The sequence below is a fragment of the Manis pentadactyla genome, chromosome 7 (genome assembly GCF_030020395.1).
Source record: "Manis pentadactyla isolate mManPen7 chromosome 7, mManPen7.hap1, whole genome shotgun sequence".
Taxonomy (NCBI): domain Eukaryota; kingdom Metazoa; phylum Chordata; class Mammalia; order Pholidota; family Manidae; genus Manis; species Manis pentadactyla.
In genome coordinates this window covers 20,033,602-20,057,249 of record NC_080025.1, presented here as the reverse complement: position 1 = coordinate 20,057,249, position 23,648 = coordinate 20,033,602, and the positions used below count along the sequence as shown (strand labels likewise).

At 34.3% G+C, this 23,648-nt stretch overlaps 1 protein-coding gene across 1 annotated transcript in view; it reads left to right on the top strand.

The window, feature by feature from the left end:
- Positions 1-23,648, top strand: part of TEX15 (testis expressed 15, meiosis and synapsis associated) — a 40,486-nt gene that overhangs the window by 10,731 nt on the left and 6,107 nt on the right. Inside the window, exons 3-6 of the mRNA XM_036894372.2 lie at positions 7,204-7,441; positions 10,598-10,744; positions 11,628-11,790; positions 14,963-22,314. Coding sequence (XP_036750267.2) covers positions 7,204-7,441; positions 10,598-10,744; positions 11,628-11,790; positions 14,963-22,314 — 7,900 coding nt within the window. The remainder of the gene's footprint in view (positions 1-7,203; positions 7,442-10,597; positions 10,745-11,627; positions 11,791-14,962; positions 22,315-23,648) is intronic.

Here is a 23,648-nt window from a genome sequence, read left to right as displayed (position 1 = left end):
AGGAGATTTAACAGGAAATAAGTACATGATAAAGCAGAAATAAGTTGTCTTTAGACTTTCCCAATTGCCTCCTTTTAATCATTTTCCACCTGGTCAATGGGAACTGCTCACATTTATACAGTAAACATGTATTTTAAATGCAATCTGGGGGAAGAAATGGATAGTTTTAAGTTGGAATGCCATAGGTAAAGGCCACTAGGGAGTGGAAAGGTTTCAGAGACTTGTTGCCAGGAGACTGAAATTCTTAATTGTAACCATTGTCTGAACAAGATCTTGCTATGGTTACTAGCCTTTAGAATTCTGAGGCAAAGAATCCTGACTACTGCTTTTTGGAAGGATATACTTGTACTAATGTTTAACTCTCCACATTGTTGTGTTATTCTTCATTTTTCTGAATTTAATTGTGTTTTTTTTCCTCCACCAATGTATTTTGAGTGTAGATAACTTTGTCTTGTAGTCATACTTTGCCTAAGAGGATGTTGACCATAAATATCTGTATCTAAACCTGTTGGAAATGCAGGCATCTTACAATATGGATCTGGAAGTTAGATGCAGTAACTGGATAAGACTTCAGGCTGTTCCCTTTTTATGAGGTAGATTGAAGGTGCTTTGTGTGGGTATGAGCATTTTTGGAAGTATGTGTGTTGGAAGATCAGTGTATATAAAGAGATCAAATGAGTCTCCCTAACAATTCTAAATCATCTTACATAATTAAACTATTCTTTGTCCCATTCCCCTTGCCTTTATTGTTTTACTGATGAACAAGCCTGGTCCATATGGTTAAGTAGAACACAACATGAGACTTGCTTGGAAACCCTGAAAGGATCAAGTGAATAGCTACTGGTGGCTGTGAGCAAGAAAACCTATAAGGCCTAGTTGCTGCTGGCAGCCCTCTTATGACTATAGGAAGAGCCAGACATTGATAAAGATAAAGCTGTGGACAGCGGTGTAGGGAGTCAAGGAAAAGATGCTTGAATTCCTAACATTGTTGAGGGGCTGAATATATTGATCGGACTGTGGTCCACAGCATAGTGCTCCCCCAAAAGATGCCCACATCCAGATCTTTAGAACTTGTGAATATGTTACTTTACATATCAGAAAGGACTTTGCAGATGTGATTGAGATCACAGACCTCACGATGGGTGATTATCCTTTTTATCTGAGAGGGCCCAACTTAAAAATACGAGGAAGAGAGAAGAATGGGTCAGAGAAAGGAGGCAGAAGTATGAGGGACTCAGCCTGCTTTTGCTGGCTTTAAAGATGGAAGAAAAGTGTTATGACCCAAGGAATACAGGTAACTTCTAGAACCTGGGCGCAGCCTTTACCTACCAGCCAGAAAGGAAGTGGGAAGCTAACCGTCCAACTGCAAATAATTGAATTCTGCCAAAAAGGAGAGTTCCTGCTCTAGAGCCGGAGAAAGGATTTCAGTCTGGATGATATCTTGATTGTAACCTAATGAGACCCCTCTCAGACTTAGAACCCATGTATATGTAAAATAATAAGCTTGATCTGTTTTAATCCACTGAGTTTGTGGTAAGTTGTTAAAACAGCAATATAAAACTAATATACTGCCTAACCTCTGTACTTCTTGTTGAGTTAACATTTTTTTTCTCCAACTTTATTGAAGTATAATTGACATATTGTGTGGGTTTAAGGTGAACAATGTGGCAATTTTAGCATGTATATATTGTGAAATTTTATTATTGTAAGGTTAGTTATCCTTTATCTCACATAAGTACCATTTTGTTGTTACGTTGCTAGGGTGAGAACATTAAAGCTTTACTCTCTAGCAACTTTCTAGTATACACTACAATGTTGATAACTATACTATAGTGCTGTACTACAGATCCTCTGAATGTTTTCATCTTATAACTGAAAGTTTATGCCCTTGACCAGCATCTCCCCATTTTCCCCAATCCCTAGGCCCTGGCAACCACCATTCTACTTTGTTTCTATGAGTTTGATGTTTTAGATTCCACATGCAAGTGAGATCACAATGGATTTGTCTTTCTCTGACTCATTTCACTTAGCATAGTGCCCTTACTATCCATCTATGTTGTCACAAATGGAAGGATATCCTTTTTCATGTCTGAATAATATTCCATTGTATAAATATACAGTTGACCCTTGAACAACAAGGATTTGAACTGCATGGATCCACTGATGGCCAGATTTTTTTCAATGAATACATTGGAAAATTTTTTGGAGAGACATGACAATTTTTTAAAACACTTTCTTTTCTCTAGTTTATTTTAAAAACACTATATAATACGTGTAAAAATATGTCTTAATTGACTGTTTATGTTGTACGTTAGGATTCAAGTCAGCATTAGGCTATTAGTAGTTAAGTTTTGGGGAAAATAAAAGTTATATGCAGATTTTTTACTGTGGGGGGTGTTCAGTTCCCCTAACCCCTGTATTGTTCAAGAGTCAACTGTACCACATTTTGTTTATCCATTTTTCTGTTGATGGGCACTTAAATTATTTCCTGTTACAAGAAATGCTGCCATAAACACAGGGATGTAGGTATCTTTTTGAGTTAGTATTTTCATATTCTTTGGATACATATCCAGAAGTGGAATTACTGGATCGTATGTTAGTTCTGTTTTTAATTTTTGAGGAACCTGCATACTGTTTTCCATAGTATTGCACCATTTACATTCTTGCCAACAGTACAACAAGGGTTCCCTTTGCTCCACCTCCTCTCCAGTATGTTTTTTCTTATCTTTTTGTTAATAGCTCTTCGAACACGTATGAAGTGTTATCTCATTGTGGTTTTGGTTTGGTTTTTGCTATTGAATTAGGGATGTTGAGCATCTTTTCATGTCCCTGTTAGCCATCTAACAGGTATGTCTTTGAAAAACTGTCCCCTAAAGTCCCCTGACCATTTTTTAGTTGGATCATTTGGGTTTTTTTGCTATTGGGTTGTGTGAGTTCTTTATATATTTTACATTTTATCCACTTACCAGATGTATGGTTTGCAAATATTTTCTCCCATATAGTAGGTTGCTTTTTCATTTTGTTGATAGTTTCTTTCACTCTGCAAAAGCTTTTTAATTTGATGTGGTCCCATTTGTTTATTTTTACTTTTGTTGCCTGTGCTTCTGGTGTCAAATCCAAAAAAATTAATGCCAGGACTGATGTCAGGGAGCTTACTGCCAGTGTTTTCTTCTAGGCGCTTTATGGTTTCATGTCTTACATTCAAGTCTTCAATTCATTTTGAGTTTATTTTTGTCTATGGTAGAAGATAGTGGTCCAGTTTCATTCTTTTGCATATAGCTGTCCTATTTTCCCAAAACCGTTTATTGAAGAGTCTCTTCTTTCCCTGTTGTGTATTCTTGACTCTTGTCATAAATTAAATGACCATATATGCATGGGTTTATTCTGGATTCTCTATTCTGTTCCATTCATCACGTGTCTGTTTTTATTCCAATACCATAATGTTTTTATTATTATAGCTCTGTAATGTAGTTTGAAATCAGGGAGCATTGGACCTTCCAGCTTTGTTCTTTTTTCTCAAAACTACCTTGGCTGTTTGTGGTCTTTTGTGGTTCCATGCAAATTTTAGGATTATTTGTTCTGGTTTTGGGAATAATGTCATTGGAATTTTGATAGGGGATTGCACCGAATCTGTAGATTGCTTTGGGTAGTAAGGACATTTTGACAATATTCTTCCAATCCATGAGCAAAAAATATCCTTCCATATATTTGTGTCATCTTCATTTTCTTCCATCGGTGTTTTATATCAGTGTACAAGTCTTTCTCCTCCTTGATTATATGCATTTTTAGTATTTGATTCTTTTTGATGCAATTATAAATGAAGTTGTTATCTTATTTTCTCTTTTTGCTAGTTTGTTATTAGCATATAATATATACGTATAATATAATAACAAACTAGCAAATAAATAAACAGCAGATTTCTGTATATTGATTTTGTATCATGCAACTTTACTGAATTCATTTATTAGTTCTAACAGTTTGTTATGGAGCCTTCAGGGTTTTCTTTATATAATAGCAAATAATTTTCAAATAGTGAGTTTTACTTCTTCCTTTTCAATTTGGGTGCCTTTTATTTCTCTTTCTTGCCTAATTCCTCTGACTAGGGCTTCCCCATTCTATGTTGAATATGTAGAACCATTTTGAATTCTTAGTAAGGCAAATCCTATGTCTCCATTTCTTTGAGTCCAGTTTGTTGGAAGTTTACTGTATCTCTTTGGTGGAGTCATGTTTCCCTGATTCTTCATAAGCCTCATAACCTTGCATAGGTATCTGAATCTGAAGAAGTGGTCACCTCTTCCAGACTTCATGGACTGAATTTGGTAAGGATAGACCTTCTGCTGCAGGTGGGTGCACACGGGATCCAGTGTGCGACCTTGTGGTGCTGGGCTCCACGTGCAGGTGTGGTAGCTCCAGCTCTGCAGAGTGCAGTGTGGTGGCTCACTGGGTCAGGCCGTGGCTTGCAAAGCATTGACAGTTGTGTGGTCTTTGGTGAGTGTTGCTGGACATCCACAGCGGCTGCAGGGGCTGATGGGTCAGCACCTACTCCAAGTCCATCATCTAGGGACCAGGGCAAGCAGCAGTAGTGGCCCCATCCTGTCGTGTACACACATCCTGCACAGGGCCTGTTACAGGTGCCTGTGCTGAAGCAGGGGCTGGTTGCAAATCCACATGTGGTGATGGGGGTGAGGGCCAGCCAACAGCTGTGGGGGTCCTGCCTGTTGCATGCTGTATTTTGCTATGGACACATGGTAGTGATGGGGTTGGGCCAGGGATGTACAGGTGCATAGCTGTAGGGACCAGCTGCAGGTGAACCTAGTGGGGCAGGCCAGTGACAGAAGGCAGGACTAGGTCTGTCCCACATGCAACTTGGCTATCATTGTGCTCTAACGTGGCCACAGGCTCTTTCCTGTGCACGATGCAGTTTAGGCCGGTGACAGGCATTAGCTGGTGGTGTGTAAGTGCATAGTGTTTATTTTACTTAACAAAATTATTACCTACTACATACAAGTTATCTTAGAACCTGTTCTGTATAGTGTAATTAACTATGACATTAGACATTCCATTTGAGGTACTTATGTCTTGTACTCTGTTATAGTTGGTTAATGTTAACTTGTATATAACTTCTGTATCAGTAAGTTTTCTTAAATCTTTTACATATACTTAATGTTTAATAAAAGTACAGTTAAAAAAATAACAACTAACCCACAACCTAGAGCATATCTACCAATTTATCACTTGAGTAGTGGGCTCATTTTGAACTTTCCACACCAGAGCATAAGGTCTTTATAAAAATTCAGGGGCTAACAAATTGTGAAATTTCTTCCTCATTGATATTGGTGCATAAAAACATAAGAAAACACTTCTGGAAAATTATTCTTAATAACTCATATGTTTTTTATATTTAAGATTATATAAATATCCTGTTAGCATAGAATCTGATGGCTGTTGATGTCCCTTGGTAATAGAGGACATTGTATGTCCTTCATATTCTTACCTGATTACATTACTATAAACAGACTTTTCAGAGTCAGTTTACCTGTCTCCTCTGAAATGGAAGTCTCGAGACAGCTTCTGTCATTCAACAAGGTGACATAGATCCTGGTGTCTGAATGACTTTGAAAAGTCAATCTTTTACAAAACTTTTTAGATGTAAAAAATTGTTCCCAAGGCTAATTTTTTATTGCTGCCTTTTATCTAAATCATATTTAGCCCTAAATTTTTTTCAAATGTAATTTTGAAAACATATATTGTATACTACAAGGTACTTATCAGTATTATCACCAATACAAACCTCTAGGGAATATTTTCAACTTTAATTTACATGTGAAAGTTTTTGGAGCCCTCGGGCAGATTTTTAAGTTACTTTTTCATTCTACTTAATCCCTGAAGAGGATATAAGCTTTTGCCAGTAAAATGGCTAGGTAACATAAAGGATTATTTGGTCCAAAATGTTATTGATGCAACTGTTGAGAAACCCTGATCCCTGGGGTTTACATTATATATGTTGAATTTATCACAGTGTACCTTTGCACAATGTTATATTCATGTTTAGTTTAAAACCTTTACAACAATATACTTTGATTTGCTCCCATCTTTTGTGCTATTGTTGTTAGTATTTCCATGTGGGAATTCCTTCCAGGCATTGCTCAGAAAGTTAAAATTTTTTTCAGGTACTAAGAGAAACCCGTTGAGAGATTAGAAAAACAGAAAAAAGGTATTATTATTATAACTCTTCTGTGAGAATTAAACATTATTCATCAACACAGAGATCTTAGAATCTACTGACATCAAGTTGAAAGCAAGAGCAGAAATGATGACATGTGGAATTGGAAGTTAAGGCTGACATTTCTGGGAAGTGAAAAACGAGTGGTCATGATGTATTCAGTTAGTCTTAATTCCAACTGTTGCCACGTGTTTGTGGCCCTGTCTAGTATTAACAGTGAATTATTCTTGCAAATAAAATAAATATTATTATGCTAATGTGCATAGTGTACTTTATACAAATTCTGTGAGTGGTGTTCCAGGTAATAACAGATACTAGAAGCATGTGAATTTCAAGAAAAATTTTCCTGTTGTGCTATACACACGAGGTATACACATTACCTTCTAGGTACTGTTGGTTCTCCATGCTGATGATTTCAAATTGTACTTCTGTCCAAATGATTGAACCTATGTTGTGTCATCTGTAGTGGCAGTTGCTGCAACTATTTCCAGAGCAAGCCATGCAGAATTCCCTCTGTAATCTGCCTTGGGTATATATGTTATATGTTTCAGTGGTTCTTGTTGTGAAATGTGGTCAAAATTTCAAGAGTATCGGTAATTCAGATTATAATGTTTTCTGAGGATGATTCATAATTTCCTTACTACTAAAATAATTGTAGTCTGTAATAAAATTCTATCTTGTTTCTCTAAGCTGTTAAGGTTAAGTCTTAACAGCACTGGGTATATTAGCAGCATTCAGGAAACAATGGGCTCTTACTATCCCTGGCCTGTGCAGAATGTAGTCTATAATCCAGGATAAGTGGTTATCTGTTTCTTGAATCTGTTGCTTACATGATTTTCATCCTGTTATCCTAGGATAGTAACACCTTTGAATGTTTCTAGTAATTGTCTTGCTTTCTAACTGTAGTAGGTTGAAATATTTATCTTCTTTAAAATTTGTTGATATTCTCATTTAACTACGTGTTGGCTGTTTGGCTTTAGGTCAGAGATGCGTGAGAATGGAAGACATGGCAGAGAACTTGAAGAACATTTTGGCTTTTTAGCACTCCCTCGGAGTGATGTGGCTGAGATATATCAGAATGGGATAAGTACCAAAGCATCTACACTGAAGATATTAGGAAATCCTCTTCTTGGAATTTATATATTTAGACATGTTGATGTTGCTTTGAATTATGCTCATCATAGAGGCACTACTGTAGAAAGTATTATAATTTTAAAGGTAGGTAGCATAAAACAAATATTAAATATTATATTCAGTTTGCTTTAAATTGACCTGAATATATTTTCCTTTCAATATGAATTATTAATGTTTTTAAGTTGCATTAGATAAAATAAATGTATTTTATTATTGTCATCATCATTATTCGAAATTTTCCCATTTCTGACTAGTTAGGTGTGCAGCATAAGACAAAACTCCTAGGTAAGCAAAGGCACCCTTTTATCCATCTTTGTCTTTCAGTGTGTACTTTTTTTGTGTTGATTGACTCTCTTCTTTCTTTCCTTCAGGCCACAATTAATACCAGAGTTTTAGAAGAGTCAAAACATTGGTTATATAATTCTGACTTAAGCTAAAGTTACTAAACTCTCTTTTAGTTAATAGTATTATGCAATGTTTCTTAGTTTTGATACTTTTGCCATGCTTTTAAGTAAGGTGATGCAAACATTAAGCAAAACAGATATATGGGATTTCTGAACTCTTTTTGCAACTTTTCTAAAAGTCTAAAATTACTCAAACTAAAAAAAATAAGGCTTACAAGTTGAATCTTAAGCATCAACAGACAAATTGGTTAAGATACACTTTTGGTTAATTGCAGTTTTGCCAGTACTACTGAAATCACAGTAGGTAGCCAGGAACCTCAGTTGTGCAACTTAGGATGTATGTACATCCACATAAAACCATTGGTTCATCTGGTATCATTCTTTATATTTTTAGATCTCAAATATTATCAAATTCATAAGCCATAATATTAAGAAGCTCCAAAAAGCCCATTTGTAACCAGTTACTTTTGTTGTATGTCTGTACTTAGTTTCTGTCTGTATATGCAGTTATGCACATATAGTTGTAATTAAAATGTTCTTTATATATACAACTTGCTTTTTTCATTGATTATAAAATAAACATTTTCCATGCTACTAAATATTCTTCTGTAATATCCTTTTTGAATGTGTATCCTACAGTGTACACAGCTCTACCATACTTTCCATAGCACATTTTTTATATTTGCAATGTAAGGTAAGTTATTTGGTTTTTTGCTTTTGTACTTTTAAATGCTACCTTGTAGTTTTTTTGTAGGTACACTTTTACAGACACCTGTGATCATTTGCTAATAATAATTGGTTAATTCTGTATCAAATTAAGAGTCAAAGCTGTATGTACATACACTTTTACAGCCTTGATATGTAATGCCAGTTGTCCTGAGAAGGGTTATACTATTGACAATTCCTATCCACAGTGTGTGGGAATGTCTGTTATCTCACACCTCACTAACTCTGTACGGGCATACCTCCTTTCATTGCACTTCTCAGATCCTATGTGTTTTCAAATTGAAGTTTTGACATTACCCTGCATCAAGCAAGTCTGTTGGTGCCATTTTTCCAACAGCATTTGCTCACTGCACATCTGTCACATTTTGGTAATTTTTACATTTCAACTTCAGGCTTGTTACAGTTTTTTAGGGTGATCTGTGGTTAGTGATTACAATTCACTGGAAGCTTAGGTGATTGTTAGCAATTTTTAGCAATAAAGTATTTTTTAATTAAGGTATGTACCAGTTTTTTTTTAGACATAATGCTATTGGGCACTTAATAGACTATTTTATAGTATAAACATAACTTTTATATGCACTGGGAAACCAAAAAATTTATTTGACTTGCTTTATTGTGTTTGTCTGAAACGGAACATGCAGTATCTCCAAGGTATGCTGTATGTTACACTTAAAAATAAATCTTTGCCAGTCGTGATAGTTTCTCATTGTTCACTGAGCTTTTTTTCCATAGTTATTGCTGAGTTTAAACATTCTGCATATATTTATTAATATTTAGTGAATTGCCTATTAATGTCCTTTGTCACTTGTGTTTTTCTCCAGTTGGTTTGTAAGCATTATCAATTAATTAAAGCATATCTTGAGAGCTAGGCTCTTCTGTGTATAATGTTTTATCACTTAATGTTTTCTTTTTTTAAAATAAACCTTATTTTGGAGTTAATTTAAATTTACAGAATAGTTACATATAGTACAGAAACTATTTGTATACAATCCACCCAGCTCCCCTAGTGTTAATATTTCACATAACTATAGCACATTTGTTTAAACTAAGACACATTGTATATGTCAGTTATATATCTCAATAAAAAAATAAAAAATAATAAAATGGAAAGAAAGTAACATTGGTGCAGTCCTACTAATGAAGACTTTATTTGGCTTTTACCAGTTTCCCATTAATGTGTTTTTCTTCCATTATCCAAATGCCACATCATTGCATTTAATATTGTTTCTAATTATGAATGAATGTACTATTTAAAAATAACCATAATAGAATTGCTAACTTAAAATGTGTACTTATTTTCATATTAACTGCACATTCTTCTGCTTTTTATCATTTAATTATGTTCATCTCTTTTAAAAATTTTGTACTGATTTGCTTTTGATGTACAGAAGTTTTAGAATATTTTACAGTGAAATGTTTGTTTTTGGTTCATGGTTTCTTTGCACATGTTTAGAAAATAATTCTCACTTTGAAATTAGATATATAGTTCTTTTTTTCCTATAATGTTTGTATTACTTAAATATTTAACTTGTTTGGTATTTGGTACATGGATTAAGAAAGGAATTTAATATTTTTCAGTTGAACACCATTATTGAATAATCTGTTTTTGCTTCACTTTTTTCATATGGTGTTTTCATATTGTACTATATTTCAATAGCTACCTGGACTTACTTTGTTTAGTTCTTTTTTTTTTATCCTCTCTGCCTTTTCTTGTGATAGTACCATCTTTTTAAAAAGCATTTAATATCTGAAAGTGCAAGTCACCTCTCCTGTTTCATCATTCTCTATCTTTGACCCGAAATTTTTTTCAAAAATATTTTTAAGTTTTCTGGGCTATTCTTATTTAGTTTTCCAGATATGTTCAAAGTAAAACTCATTTCTACTAATAGACTTTCTGAACTTTTTATTGGAATTACTATAGTCCTGGAGATTAATTTAGGAGCAAATTGACATAATTACAATAAATTATCCCATTCATCTGGGACATGAATTATCTCCGTTCGTACTAATTTCATCAAGAAAGAATGTTAGCCTAACTTTTCTGCTTTTCTGTTCTAGTATGAGTGTTTAAACTATTTGGGTGTATTTTTATGGGTTCTTTTTTTAATAGGTTCTCTTTGGAAAAGTGAAAAAAATTCAACCTTCAGTGAGTAAAAACAAAGTTTCTTTGGATCCTTCTCCTAACTTTGATTGCCATATGTCGAGAAATACACCTTCTCTGAAAGACTCCATTGAGCTACAAGCCTACAACTCAGCAGTATGTTATGTTTTTGGTTCATTTAACTACTTGAGAGTGATGTGCTTCTCATGTATTCACATGACACAAGGTTTAAAACAACTTCCCAAAATATTATATGAAAATCTCTTAATTCATTCAGTATCTTATGACCTTAAATAGTTAAAGCTGTTTTAGTATGTGTGATCTGGGGATGTTAGTAAAGACGTTTCCAAATTTAAATACAACTTTGTTCAAAATGCAGCAGCTGTTTTTATTTAGATGTCCCATAGATGATATCCTAACTTGCAAAACATGCCAACTTTTTTTTTTTAAAGGCTATTTTAATATAATGTTACTGATCTTTTGTACTTTGCAAAAGGCAAAAAAGCTTATATGTTAGTCATGATATGTGAAATAGTAATTTTCTATCATAAGTTGCTAAGACACCTATAGATCTTTAATCTACAGAGGACTAAATTATATATAATGTGTTATATATAATCATATGATTAAATGAATATAAATCTTCTGGAAGTATATATATGCTCTCACATGTAAAATGTTTTGAACTATTGTTATTTTCCCAATTAACGTTTCCTACCAAATGAAATACAAAATAGTGGTTCACACCATATGCAAACCATTTAACTTTTAATGGAAAAATACTTTTTTTGTTTAAAAACAGATTGTGTCTGCTTCTGCTAGCATTGGTAGCCTACTAAGGAAAAACTATGTGGTGGGAAAAAATAATTTCATCTTCAAAAAATTAGGGTTGAAAGGGGCAGGGAGGGAGAAGGGTATATGGAAGCAGATGAATAAATAACATCATGCAGTTACATAGTTTTAAAAAATATCTTATTCAAGCATACTCTACTAAACTTAATCAGCATAAAAATGTTCTTCATTCTTTTTTATCTTTCAGGTATACTTCTATGAATATAATGATTTATCAAAGCCAGTAGATAAACCTAGGCAGTGTCTTCCATATGCAATAGTAACAGTAAAATTTGTTACTCAAAAGGTAGATAATGGACACTTTATGACATCTTTGAAATTCCCCTCAACAGGATTTCCTAGGAGGGCTGGTAAGATACATATCATTCTACTTTGGTAGCATTTGTGCTGGTCTTAGAACTTCTGAATATTATTTTCTAATACAGTATGAGTCTCTAAGCAAAATAGTTGTATTTACCTATTTTCAATTTTATATATCTAGAATCATACTGCAGATATGTTTGTGACTTCTTTTTGCTTAGTATTATGTTCATGTGATGCTTCCATGTTGGTATGTATAACTAAGTTTCTTCATTTTTATTCATATATATGTATGTACACACACACACACATTATTCCAATTGTGACCATACACGATTTCTTTGGGGCTATTTGGATGCTTTTCAGTTTTCTTCATACCCCAAACATTGCTATTTTGAACATTCATGTAAGTGTTGTCTCAGTGCATATGTAATTTACATATGTACAGGAGTTTTTCTATAGAGTATTTGTCTACATCAGGAATGTGGAGCTTAATCCTAAGAGGATGTCAAACAATTTTCAAAAGTGGTTGCATCAGGTTACATAATTACATCCTTGTCAACTCATATACTTTAAAAAAAACGTTTGTTTCTGCTAGCCTAGTGTGTGTGACATGTTACATTATCAGCTCAAAAAGAAACTGTACCCTTTAAAAGCTATCATCTCTTTCTCCTCATACTCCCTACCCCTAAGCAAGCACTAATCTGCTTTCTGGCAGTCTGTATTTCCTTACCCTGGGCATTTCTTATAAGCAGTCATAAATATGTGGCATTTCATTACTGGTGACTTTCACTTAACAGTGTTTTGAAGGTTTTTGCCTGTTGTAGTATGTGTCAAGTACTTCATTCCTTTATATAGAATAGTATGTTGTATAAGTACACCATGTGATATTTTTCAATATTTGTATTGTTTCCACCTTTCAGCAATTATGAGTAATTCTTCTATGAGCACTGTACAAATTTTGGTGTAGATGTGTTTCATTTGTCTTGGGTAATAGCTAGGAGGGAATTTTGAGTCATATGGTAATACTCTGTTAACTGAAGCACTGCCAGACTAGTTACCAGAGTGGCTGTTCTCTTTACGTTCACGCCAGCAGCATATGAGGGTTAGGATTTCTCCACTTCCTTGTTAACACTTGTTATTATCTGACTTTTTTATTATAGACAGCCTAGTGGGTTTCAAAGTGGAGTTTTCAGGGTGTAAGTTTTACACTTCTTTTGTTACTTTCATTCCCAAGTATTGTACTTTTTTTACTTTGTTTTGAATAGAGTTATTTTCTCTATTTCATTTTTATGTTGTTAATGGTGAGAAATCCTGTCTGCGCCTGCTTCACATGTAGCCTTCCTGCCAAGGTTGGCCCTCCTGTGGAGCACCCCAGGACCACCAGCTTGTGCCTGTTTGGGTGCCCCCTGTACTGAGGTCTCAGGACCCCCCAGCCCAACCCACACATAGCACTTTTACAGTTATTCACGTGCCATATTTACTTAACCAATCTCATATAGATAGATAGGATTCTAACTGTCAGCTGCTTTGGATTTTTGTACTAAAAATTCTCATACATATGTCTTGGGATTTTGTGCAAGTATATCAGAATAGTAAATGGATAAAAGTGGATTTGCTGGATATAGATGATTATACATTGCATATTGATGAATATTATAATTTATTTTCCAGGAAATTAGTACCAATTTATAGTCCCATGAACAGTATATAAAAGAGTGCTTATACCTTCACAGTATTACTTACCCTCAAAATCTTTGCTAATCTAAAAAGCTTTTAATTATGACTCTTACTGTTTGTTTAGTGGGGTTGGATGTCTTTTTGTATTTGTTGTCAATGTTTGTTTAATCTTGTTCATATGCTTTGCCCACTTTTCTATTGCTTTGTCTATTTATTGATCCTTTGAAGAAGTGTTTATACTCTTTATATGTTCTAGTATATGTGTAATTATGTACTACACTTGTCTCATTCAGAATATAATTTTATACTAATTTATCCTAAGTTTTGTTTATTGTGCATTTTGACTAAAATATTTAATTTATATGTAATTGACATAATTAAAAAATTTTTGGTTTTCTGGTTTCCAGTCATGCTTAAAAAGTACTTTCTAACCTCAGAATTATAGGACTATTTCCCCATCTTTTCTTCCAATACTTTGTGGGGTATTTTTTTAACAATGAATATTGTTTTCATGTAAGGAGATATAGGGGCCCACCTTTCCTTTTTTTCTATCCACTACTGCTCCTACTCTTAAAAACTATGTCTCTATTTATGGTCCTATGTCCACAATAGTTTACTGTAATTAAAAAGTATAATTACAAATGGCTATAGAATTTAGAAATCTTCAGCAAAGCTATCTTTTAATACATTGTGATAGTGAACCTCATGGTACTTCCCAGTGATAGGATTATAACTGCATATATGTCACAAATCTCACAAGCAATTTCTCACCATTAATTTGTTCTGATAAAGGTATTTTTATGGTTCTTACTTAGCCATGAATACTTTTGTGAACATTTACTTGTTGAATATGCCTTTCTGTAAGTTATTTTGTTATTACATGTAGTTCTTCATGAAATTTTAAGAATAAATTTCTATGAATTGTAAAAGGAAGCTTGATTTTATTTTCCTGGTTTTTATTTACATATATTATTTGCAGGAATACTTATTTCACTGTGTAGCAGGGGTAGAGGTTTTTGCATTTGGGAAGGATTGTTCTTTTTTTGTGTGTGGAATCTTTTGGAACTTTACTCCTTTGCTTCTCCACCTCCTTCCCCTTTCCTTTCCATTTTGTTCCCCTGTGGTAGAGGGAAAAGAAGCAAGGTAATGGTAGATAGAGGGAGACAGTTTTTCCTGTTAATATGTGTATTCTACTACTAAATATCTGAACAGAAGAAATTAAACAAATCCCATGAGCAGTGTGCTTTCATTCCTTTTTCTATTTCATAGTATTTGTGAGAATTCAGATTTTTTTATGACAATACTTTTTTTAGTAAGGTTTCTAGGACAGAATTTCATGCTACATCATTTATACTTTATTGGTTTGTTACTCATTATCCTCTTTTCTCGTAGCTTATTCTCCTGAGAACATATTTCAGTCATCAATATGTTGATGAACTTTCCATTAAGATCACTCATGTTGTAGTTTATTTGTATTAATGGAGTTGTCTGTAAAAACACATTTTCTTCCTATTTTTCCTTATTTTCCTATTATTTCCACAGGAAGAACATGCTCTCTGAATAACTGTACAGTGGCCAAAAGAATTGGAAAAGGAAAAGATGCTACTATCATCTATGAGCATTTCAGGAAACCTGTAAATCCCTTTCTTCAGGAAAACTGTTTATGCAATTCAGAGATAAATCCTTCCAACTCAAATATTTCTAATTCCTTTATAAATGTGCAAAATGGAAACATTTCTGTACTTGAAACATTCAGTGAACAGATGGAGCCCAATTTAGCAGAATGTAGAGACACTTCTCAAGCACCTGCATATGTTTCGGGTCTTTCATCTATTCCCAGTGATACCAGAGAAAGTGTTAATGGTGATGTCTTGTTAAATTCGGCAAATCTTAAAAATGTTTTAAGTGGTTTTTCTTCTGCACTTCCCCTCAATAATAATACTGGCTTCAGCACAGTTTTTACTTCAAAACTCATCAAAGACCCACGACTGATGAAGAGAGAAAAAAACATGGAAAAGCATAATAATAATACAGGTTTAAAAGAGGTTTTGCCACTTGAGAAGAGTTTAAATTATGTTAATTCAGAAATAGACCTATCATCTGTGCCAGCTAATTCAGCCTCCTCATCTGAAGTCATATTAGGCGATCATGCTATTCTTACTGATTGTTTTGATACCCATTGCTTCAAAGTTTCTTTTGATAATTCACAATCTCAGGCTAACCACATAGACTCTAAAAACTGTGATTATATAACTCCCAATAAAATTACCACGGCAGGGCAGTGTAAGGACCAAGACAATTCTTCCTGCCTAGTGTGTTCGTCAAATGCCGTGTCAAAGGTTAAGAACCAAAAACAGGGTGAGGAAAAAGCCCAGAGATTCCAACAGAGAAGCAACATCCCACTTTCAGCTGACCAAAACAATGAGCCACATAACTCTCATGAATCAGTGCATACTTGTACCCAAGGGTATGATAGTCACATCTCTCACAACTCACAGTCTTCTTCTGATCTAAAAACTGTTTATCATTCTGGTCACCAAATATCTGCAGTTCCACTTCAAAGGAAAGAAGGCATACACGAGTACATTCAAAATATTGGAAGTATGAGAAACTTCACTGGCCCAGAAGACAATCCCAAACACAGAGAAAAGCAAAATTTGTGGAAAGAAATTGATAATCATTTTACTAAAGAAACAAAAATCAGTCCAGTAGATAATTACATTTCCTTACACCAAGAATACAAAGATGATGAGAGTCTTGATTCTTTTGGAAAAAGTTGTAATCAAAAATTAATTATGGAGGAGTTGGAAGTACCAAAATCTTCCACATCTACCACAAAAGATAAGTATGGGCTGGATCAAGCACTGAAATTGCAAAATAAACTTACTCCAAGAGAGGCAAGCCTTTCACAAAATCCTCAGATCTCTTTCAAGTATAAAGATAACATGAATACAAGCTTTGCCATTTCTCAAAAACTAATAGAACTGAAATTGGGAAAACCAGATCAGAACAGTGTTGGCATTATGACTGATGCCTCAGAGGAAACAAAAGATGCTCCACAGGCCAGAGAACTACCAGTTGAAACAGTTATTTCATCCCATGACATTCAAACAGCTTACGACAATTCAAATTGCAGCATAGCCAGAGAACAGACCTGTGTCCAGAGGAAAAATGAAAATGATCCAGTGACATTAGAGAACATTCTAAGAGACAGCAAAGGAATGCCTCACATTTACGAAACAGGTCAAGATCATACTTTGTTTTATAATGCACAGTTGAACAGTGATACACACCTGAATATTGATTTTAAGGGACAAAGAGATAATAGTAAAGAAAACCAAAATGAGGCTAAAGAGGAAGACATTGCTTCATGTACAGAAAATAACACAGAGAATATATATGAAGAGCAGCAGGTTTCTCACACAGACAAAAATTTCACCACTATAGATGAAAAGATGAAGAATAAAAATTACACTAGTGTAGAAATTCCGAGTTCCAAAGAATTTTACACTACATTTAATTTGACTTGGGGAAAAAAATATGTATCAACAGCAACTGCATTACCAGAAAATGAAGATACTGTCACTGCTGTAAAACAAAAAGATACTCGAAATACTAGAAGGAGTGTAGAGCCATCGGTTTCCAGAGCAGGTGCTGACATTGCAGACTCTCCAGCGCTGGTTGCCTCCGATGCACCAGTACAGAGAGCTGGTACTCCGGTGCCTGCAGGGGGCGCAAATCCTAAAGCCCATCAAAGATACATGTTGAAAGAAACCTGGTCTTCTGAGGGTCCTGATTTGAGTTTTTCAGTAAAACATGAGGTTTCTGATAGTGAAGTTGATGTGGATAAAAATAAACTACGTGCCTCATTTCACCAGCCAGTCAGTGACAACTCAGTTATTCAAAGTTTAGGATTGGAAAATGTGATCAAAGTAGGATTAGAACAGTGTGGTAACATTTTTCTCTTTCAGCAAAATATCCGACGCTATAGGAATGTGGTCAATGAAGAATCTGACGCTTCATATGAAGCTCTGAAGTCTCGTATTGATTGGGAAGGTCTATTAGGAAGCAGTCATGGGCAGACAGAAGTTTTTAAAAACCCCACAAGAAGGGATAATAGTGATCAGCATTACTCTGGGGAAGGTAATTGTTTTTATGCCCCTACACAAAAACGCAAAGCACAGATCTTCAATCCAATTTTACTTCCAGATCTACAAGTTACAATTACTAACATATTTATGCCAGAATTCAGTCCCACTGTTGAGTCCCTTGCATTGAAAGATAATTTTCATAAATATGAAACTGATGCCTCAAGACCAGAAGTAAATGAGGGGAAAGTTCCAGGATTTGAAATTGAGTCCCAGTGTTCTGGTGAAAATTCACATTATCCATGTGAAGATGAATTTGATAATATAAGGCAAGAATCAGGTCTAGTAAGTAAATCTGAAACCCCACTGTCATTTTACTTGAGTCATAATACACATGTGAATCACATGTCTGTAAAACAAAACAGTGGACCTTTGCTTACTAAGCCTTCTAATGTCACAACAATAAATAATGAAAGGTGTTCCTTGACACAGTCAAAAACTGATAGTAATGATACTAGAAGTAAAAAGGACACAAAATCAAGAATTAGCAAAAGGAAGTCACAATCACCTTTTAGGGACCAGAACATACCATATAAAGATTTAAGACATCATGAGATTTATGGAAAGAAAAAGAGGCTAACCAGTCAAGACTCATCTGAATGTTTTTCTTCATTATCCCAAGGACGAATTGAAACCTTTTCAAAGTCAGAAAAATACATTAGGAGTGTCCTGGATATTCTACATAGTGAAGCATTTTTATGCAAAAGCAAACGTATTTCCAGAAAACTTGACAGAGCTGCTCTTCACTTAAAAAAAGCTCATAGAGGAGTTCATGCATCTTTGCAGCTTGTAGCTAAAGTGGGAGGAATAAGAAAAGGCCCATTACCAAAATCATATGCCATAATATGCAATAATTTCTGGGAAAGTTGTGACCTTCAAGGTTATAGTTCTGTCTCTGAAAGAAGATATTATTCCACTAAGCATTTTTCATCAAAAAGAAAATACAACAAACCAGGAAAGAAAAGAGCTTTGGAATTTGAAGTTGATAAATCATTAACTCATGTATCAAAGTATGAGTCTTATAAAACAAATGGAAAGAGAGTCACAAAGTGCTTTTCTAAGAAAAACGTGGCCAGCAGTGTCTCCAGAAGTCATACCACTATTCACGTGAGAGAATTTTGTGATCAAGAGTATCTTGACACACAGATACCTCTCTGCTCCACATCCCAGAGTACTAGTCAGTCAGCTTATAACAATTGCAGTGTGAAAAATCCAAGATCATCAGAACTTCAGCCCTTTTGTGGAAAAAGTGAGTATCTGTTTTCCTCAGTTCATCCAGATCAGAAACTAACTAAAGAAGAAAATCAAATAGACATAAAGTTCTTGCCTAACATCGGTAAATATGAAAAGCTAGAGAACGCTTCAGCACATAATAATATTAAGGATGCAGCAGAAGAAAATAATTCTGAGACTAATGAAGTAATAAATAAAAGTAAATCAGTTACTTTAAGTTGCATAAAAGAAAATGTAAGTTTTAGTACAGACCAAAATTATAATGCAACTTGTATAGCTCACACAAAGGTGAAAACTGACATAGTTATTTCTATTTTAGAATCAAATGTGAAGCACTTTTTAAATGTTGATATCTACAAACCAGATAACTCTACTTTATGTGGTTATAAAAGAAATCTGGACGTAAATTTTCCTACAGAAAAAGGGACAGTTTCTAATGAGAGCTCTAAACCAAATGTTACAGGAAATTTCCTTATGGACCCATTAAATCTAACTCTGATGACAAGCAAGAAGTGTACCAGTATTCCTCAATTATTATCACCTGCTCCAGTGACAGATAGTGAGGGAGAATCTTCCCAATCTTACTTGGATAAACAGAGAATTACTACTGTAAATTCTGCTGTAGTATCCACCAGTGTATCACACTGTCAGCAAGGATGTGGTGCAAAGGAACTTCTACAGACAGAACAATGCTCTTCAAGTAACTGCTTTCACATTAACAGGAATGAAATAAATGTTACTGAGAATTCCGAGTTGGGTCTTACATCAATAACTGAAGAAAGTATGAGTTATGGGAAAAATACAATGGCACTATTTCCCAATGATAGTTCTTTGCCCTTAAAAGATAATATAAAGAGTTCTTCAAAAAAATGGATAGCAAAGAAAGACATTCAGGACAGAAAAATGTGGGAAGTTAAACAAGCAGAAAAAGCAAAAGATTCAAATCACAAAAAAAGCATCTCTGAAGGATCAGCTAAGACTGACAACAAAAGTGAAAAGTTCTTAGAAGACTCCTACTTAAGTGAGAAAACAGTTAAAAACAGTTTGATCGATTCTCATCTAAGCATTAAGAATACTACTGAGGTAGTCTCTTTGAATAACACGGTTTCTGATAAATTTAACAAAAGAGAAAAAGGGGGGAAATTTAAAGTTAGTAAAGACTCTCAGTCTGACTGTACATTACATTCAGAAACAGCCTATAATTCCAGACCAGGCATTGTAGGGATGAATCGTGTGCCTATTTTATATGCTCACTCTGAAATCTCCAAAGTCACTACTCAGAAGCAGCCTACATCATACATGAATGAATTAAAAGAAAAACATTGCTCAGCTAATCCTTCGGCTCTCATAGCTAGTAGGCTGGCTCAAATTTTGAGGAGGGCAGATGAAGCATCATCATTGCAGATTCTGCAAGAAGAAACTAAGGTTTGTCAAAATATTCTTCCTTTATTTGTTGAAGCTTTTGAAAGAAAGCAAGAATGTTCACTTGAACAAATCTTGATTTCAAGAGAACTATTGGTAGAACAAAAACTGTGGAATAATTACAAACACAAATTAAAACCATGTGCTCTTGACTCCTTGGTGGAACTCCAAATGGTGATGGAAACTATTCAATTCATTGAAAACAAAAAAAGGCTCTTAGGAGGTGACCCAACGTTCAGAAGCTTGCTTTGGTACGATGAGACATTGTACGGTGAGCTGCTTAGCGGGCCACGTGGATTTCAACAACAATCCAATTTCTATCCTGCTTTTCAAGGAAGATTGAAATACAATGCTTTCTGTGAGTTGCAGAACTATCATGATCAATTAACTGAATTGTTTGAAGAAACCAAAAGGGGAAACAATTCATACTACAAATTCTTAAAATACAAACGACAGATTAATGAGTGTGAAGCAATAATGAAGCAATGTTCTGATTGCTTTGACTTTTCTCTTTCTGTTCCATTTACCTGTGGAGTTAACTTTGGAGATAGTTTAGGAGACCTAGAAATCTTAAGAAAAAGTACTTTAAAGCTGATCAGTGTGTATGGAGACTCTCCTAAAGTTGATTCATATCCAGAAAAACAAGACCATCTGTGGATTATCATAGAAATGATCACCTCAAAAGTTAATTTTATCAAGAGCAATGAGGCGATAAATATTAAAATATCTCTTTATGGTCTGGAACATATCTTTTTTGATGCTGCAAAAAGTCTTGTTTGGAAAGAAAAGAGACAATGTTTCAGTAGGAAACACTCAGGAAAGAAGAACAAAGAAATGCTACTGAAAATGAATCAATATGCTTTTTCTAAGTTGGAGGAGATATATGAGACATTGTCTAAGGATTTCAGCAGTGAACAAATTCCCAGTATTGGGCTTGAGAATACTGTGATTGCTTCCAGAAAGTCAGATGGTCTAATAAACAAAGCAATGATTAACATAGAAAACTGTATGTTTAACAGTACTTTGCCTTCACACCCAGATATCTGTTGTATTAATGAAATACTGCATCAAGCTGAACTTGCAGACTTAAAAAAATTACAGGAACTCACTTTGAGATGTACCGATCACTTAGAAATTTTAAAAAAATGGTTTCAGGTGCTGCAAGAAGATAACATAGAAAATATTTTTATCACAGAAGAAAATGTTTTGGATATAAAAAACTACAACCATGGGGCTACAATTTTAAAACCAGAAGCCATTGAAACCTACATTGAAATTGTCATGCTCTCAGAAACAGTTCACTTTCTTAAAAACTCAATGGCAAAGAAACAAGACAAACAGAGGTTTCGAGGTATGCTTTGGTTTGATCTGTCACTTCTTCCTGAGCTGGTTCAATGCCAAGAAAAAATGGCTTCTTTTTCCTTTGTTAAAGACAATTCAGCAGATTGCCTTTGGCGAGTGATAGAGACTGCTATTTCTAAACTTAAGAAAGACCTGGATATTATCTACAAATACAGTGAAGCTGTTAATTGCTCATATGCTCTTCATTTGCTCTCAAGAGAACTTGAAGAACTTTCAGAAATAAAAAAACTTATAAGGAAGTGTGACTATCCTATTTCCACATATATTGACTTTGTGCCGTATATAGCATCCCTTAATTACGGAAGCACTGTAACAGAGTTAGAATACAACTACAATCAGTTTTCTACACTGCTCAAAAATGTAATGGCTGCCCCTCAGAGAGATTTAGGGAAAATGGCTCATATCATGAAAGTCATGAAAACCATTGAAGATATGAAGATAAAGTGTGCTAAAAATGCTGAATTAACCATTTCCTTTATCCTGTGCCAAATGATACACAACAGAAAGAAGGCTCTACAACTGAAGAGAAAAGAAAAAATTGATATTCCCATAAAACCTACAGAAAGTATCAATAAATCCAGTGCTTGTGTGAAAGTACCCTCAGTTGCAGAGTGGGTAATGAAAAACATTTCTGGTTCCTCTAGAAAACGACCTATCACTGACAACAACTATGAAGACTCTCAGGAACAAGAGAAAAACACTACAGTTTCCAGCTGTAAAAAACAAAAGGTAACAAATGTCTTAAAATGAAACCTACCTGAGTATTCTTTTTGAGAATGAGTCTGTTCTTAAAGCAAACACATAGTTGGCAGACTTGTGAAAACTGAGAATAAATATTGCCTTGCAAAATGATTAACTATAATATTGGATTAAACAATTCATATTATATTTAAAATGATATATAAATGATTCTATATATGAGAGATACCTTGCAGATGTCTACTTTTAAACTTACAAGTTACATAATTGAGAAAACATTTCTTGGAAGGATGTAAATTTTAATAACTTCTTAAGGGATAGTCCAGTGTTATGAATGTGAGTACCAAGTATTTATTGAGAAGTTTCTGTGTAACAAGGCTATCATTAATGTGGTGAATATTATAAACTGGCTGGCTAATAGAGCCAGTGTTCTTGGTCATTATCATCTACATGGAAGACTAGGACAGATATATATATTTTTTATATCATTAATGTACAATTACTTGAACAACATTATAGTTATAGACTCCCCCTATTATCAAGTCCCCCCCACATACCCCATTATAGTCACTGTAGGACAGATTTTTTTTTTTTTTTTTTATTGAAGGGTAGTTGACACACAGTATTACATTAGTTTCAGGTGTACAACACAGTGATTCAACATTTATATACATGATAATTCTAGGTACCAGCTATCACCATACCAAGTTGTTACAATATTTTGACTATATTCCTTATGCTATACATTACATCCCAGTTACTTATTTATTTTACAATTGGAAGTGTGTTTATATATATATATATATTTTGTTTTTGTTTTTGTTTTTGTTTGTTTTTGTGAGGGCATCTCTCATATTTATTGATCAAATAGTTGTTAACAACAATAAAATTCTGTATAGGGGGGTCAATACTCAATGCACAATCATTAATCCACCCCAAGCCTAATTTTCATAGGACAGATATTTTTAAGTAGACGATTATGAAGGAGTTAGAAGTCCTACATAAATATATATTATTTAACATTTTATACAGCATTTATTATGTAGTTGGCACTGTTCTAATGATTACACAGATACTGTTTTTATTCCTTACAAAATTCTTAATGATGTAGGTGCTATCATATTTAAAGATGTGGAAACTGAGACATAGAAAGGTTAAATAACTTTTCCAAAGTCACAGAGTTAGTAAATGGGAAAACTCATGTATAGAACCAGGCTGTCTAGCTCCAGAGCCCATACTCACAATTGCCCCTACTTTGCCATCAAAGGCTTCTTAAAATTTCTCAAGAATTTCTCAGCTCAGGAGTTAAAAGAAACCTATATAAAAAAAGAAAAGTGGGATTCTTTCTGAGCTTATTCTAATTG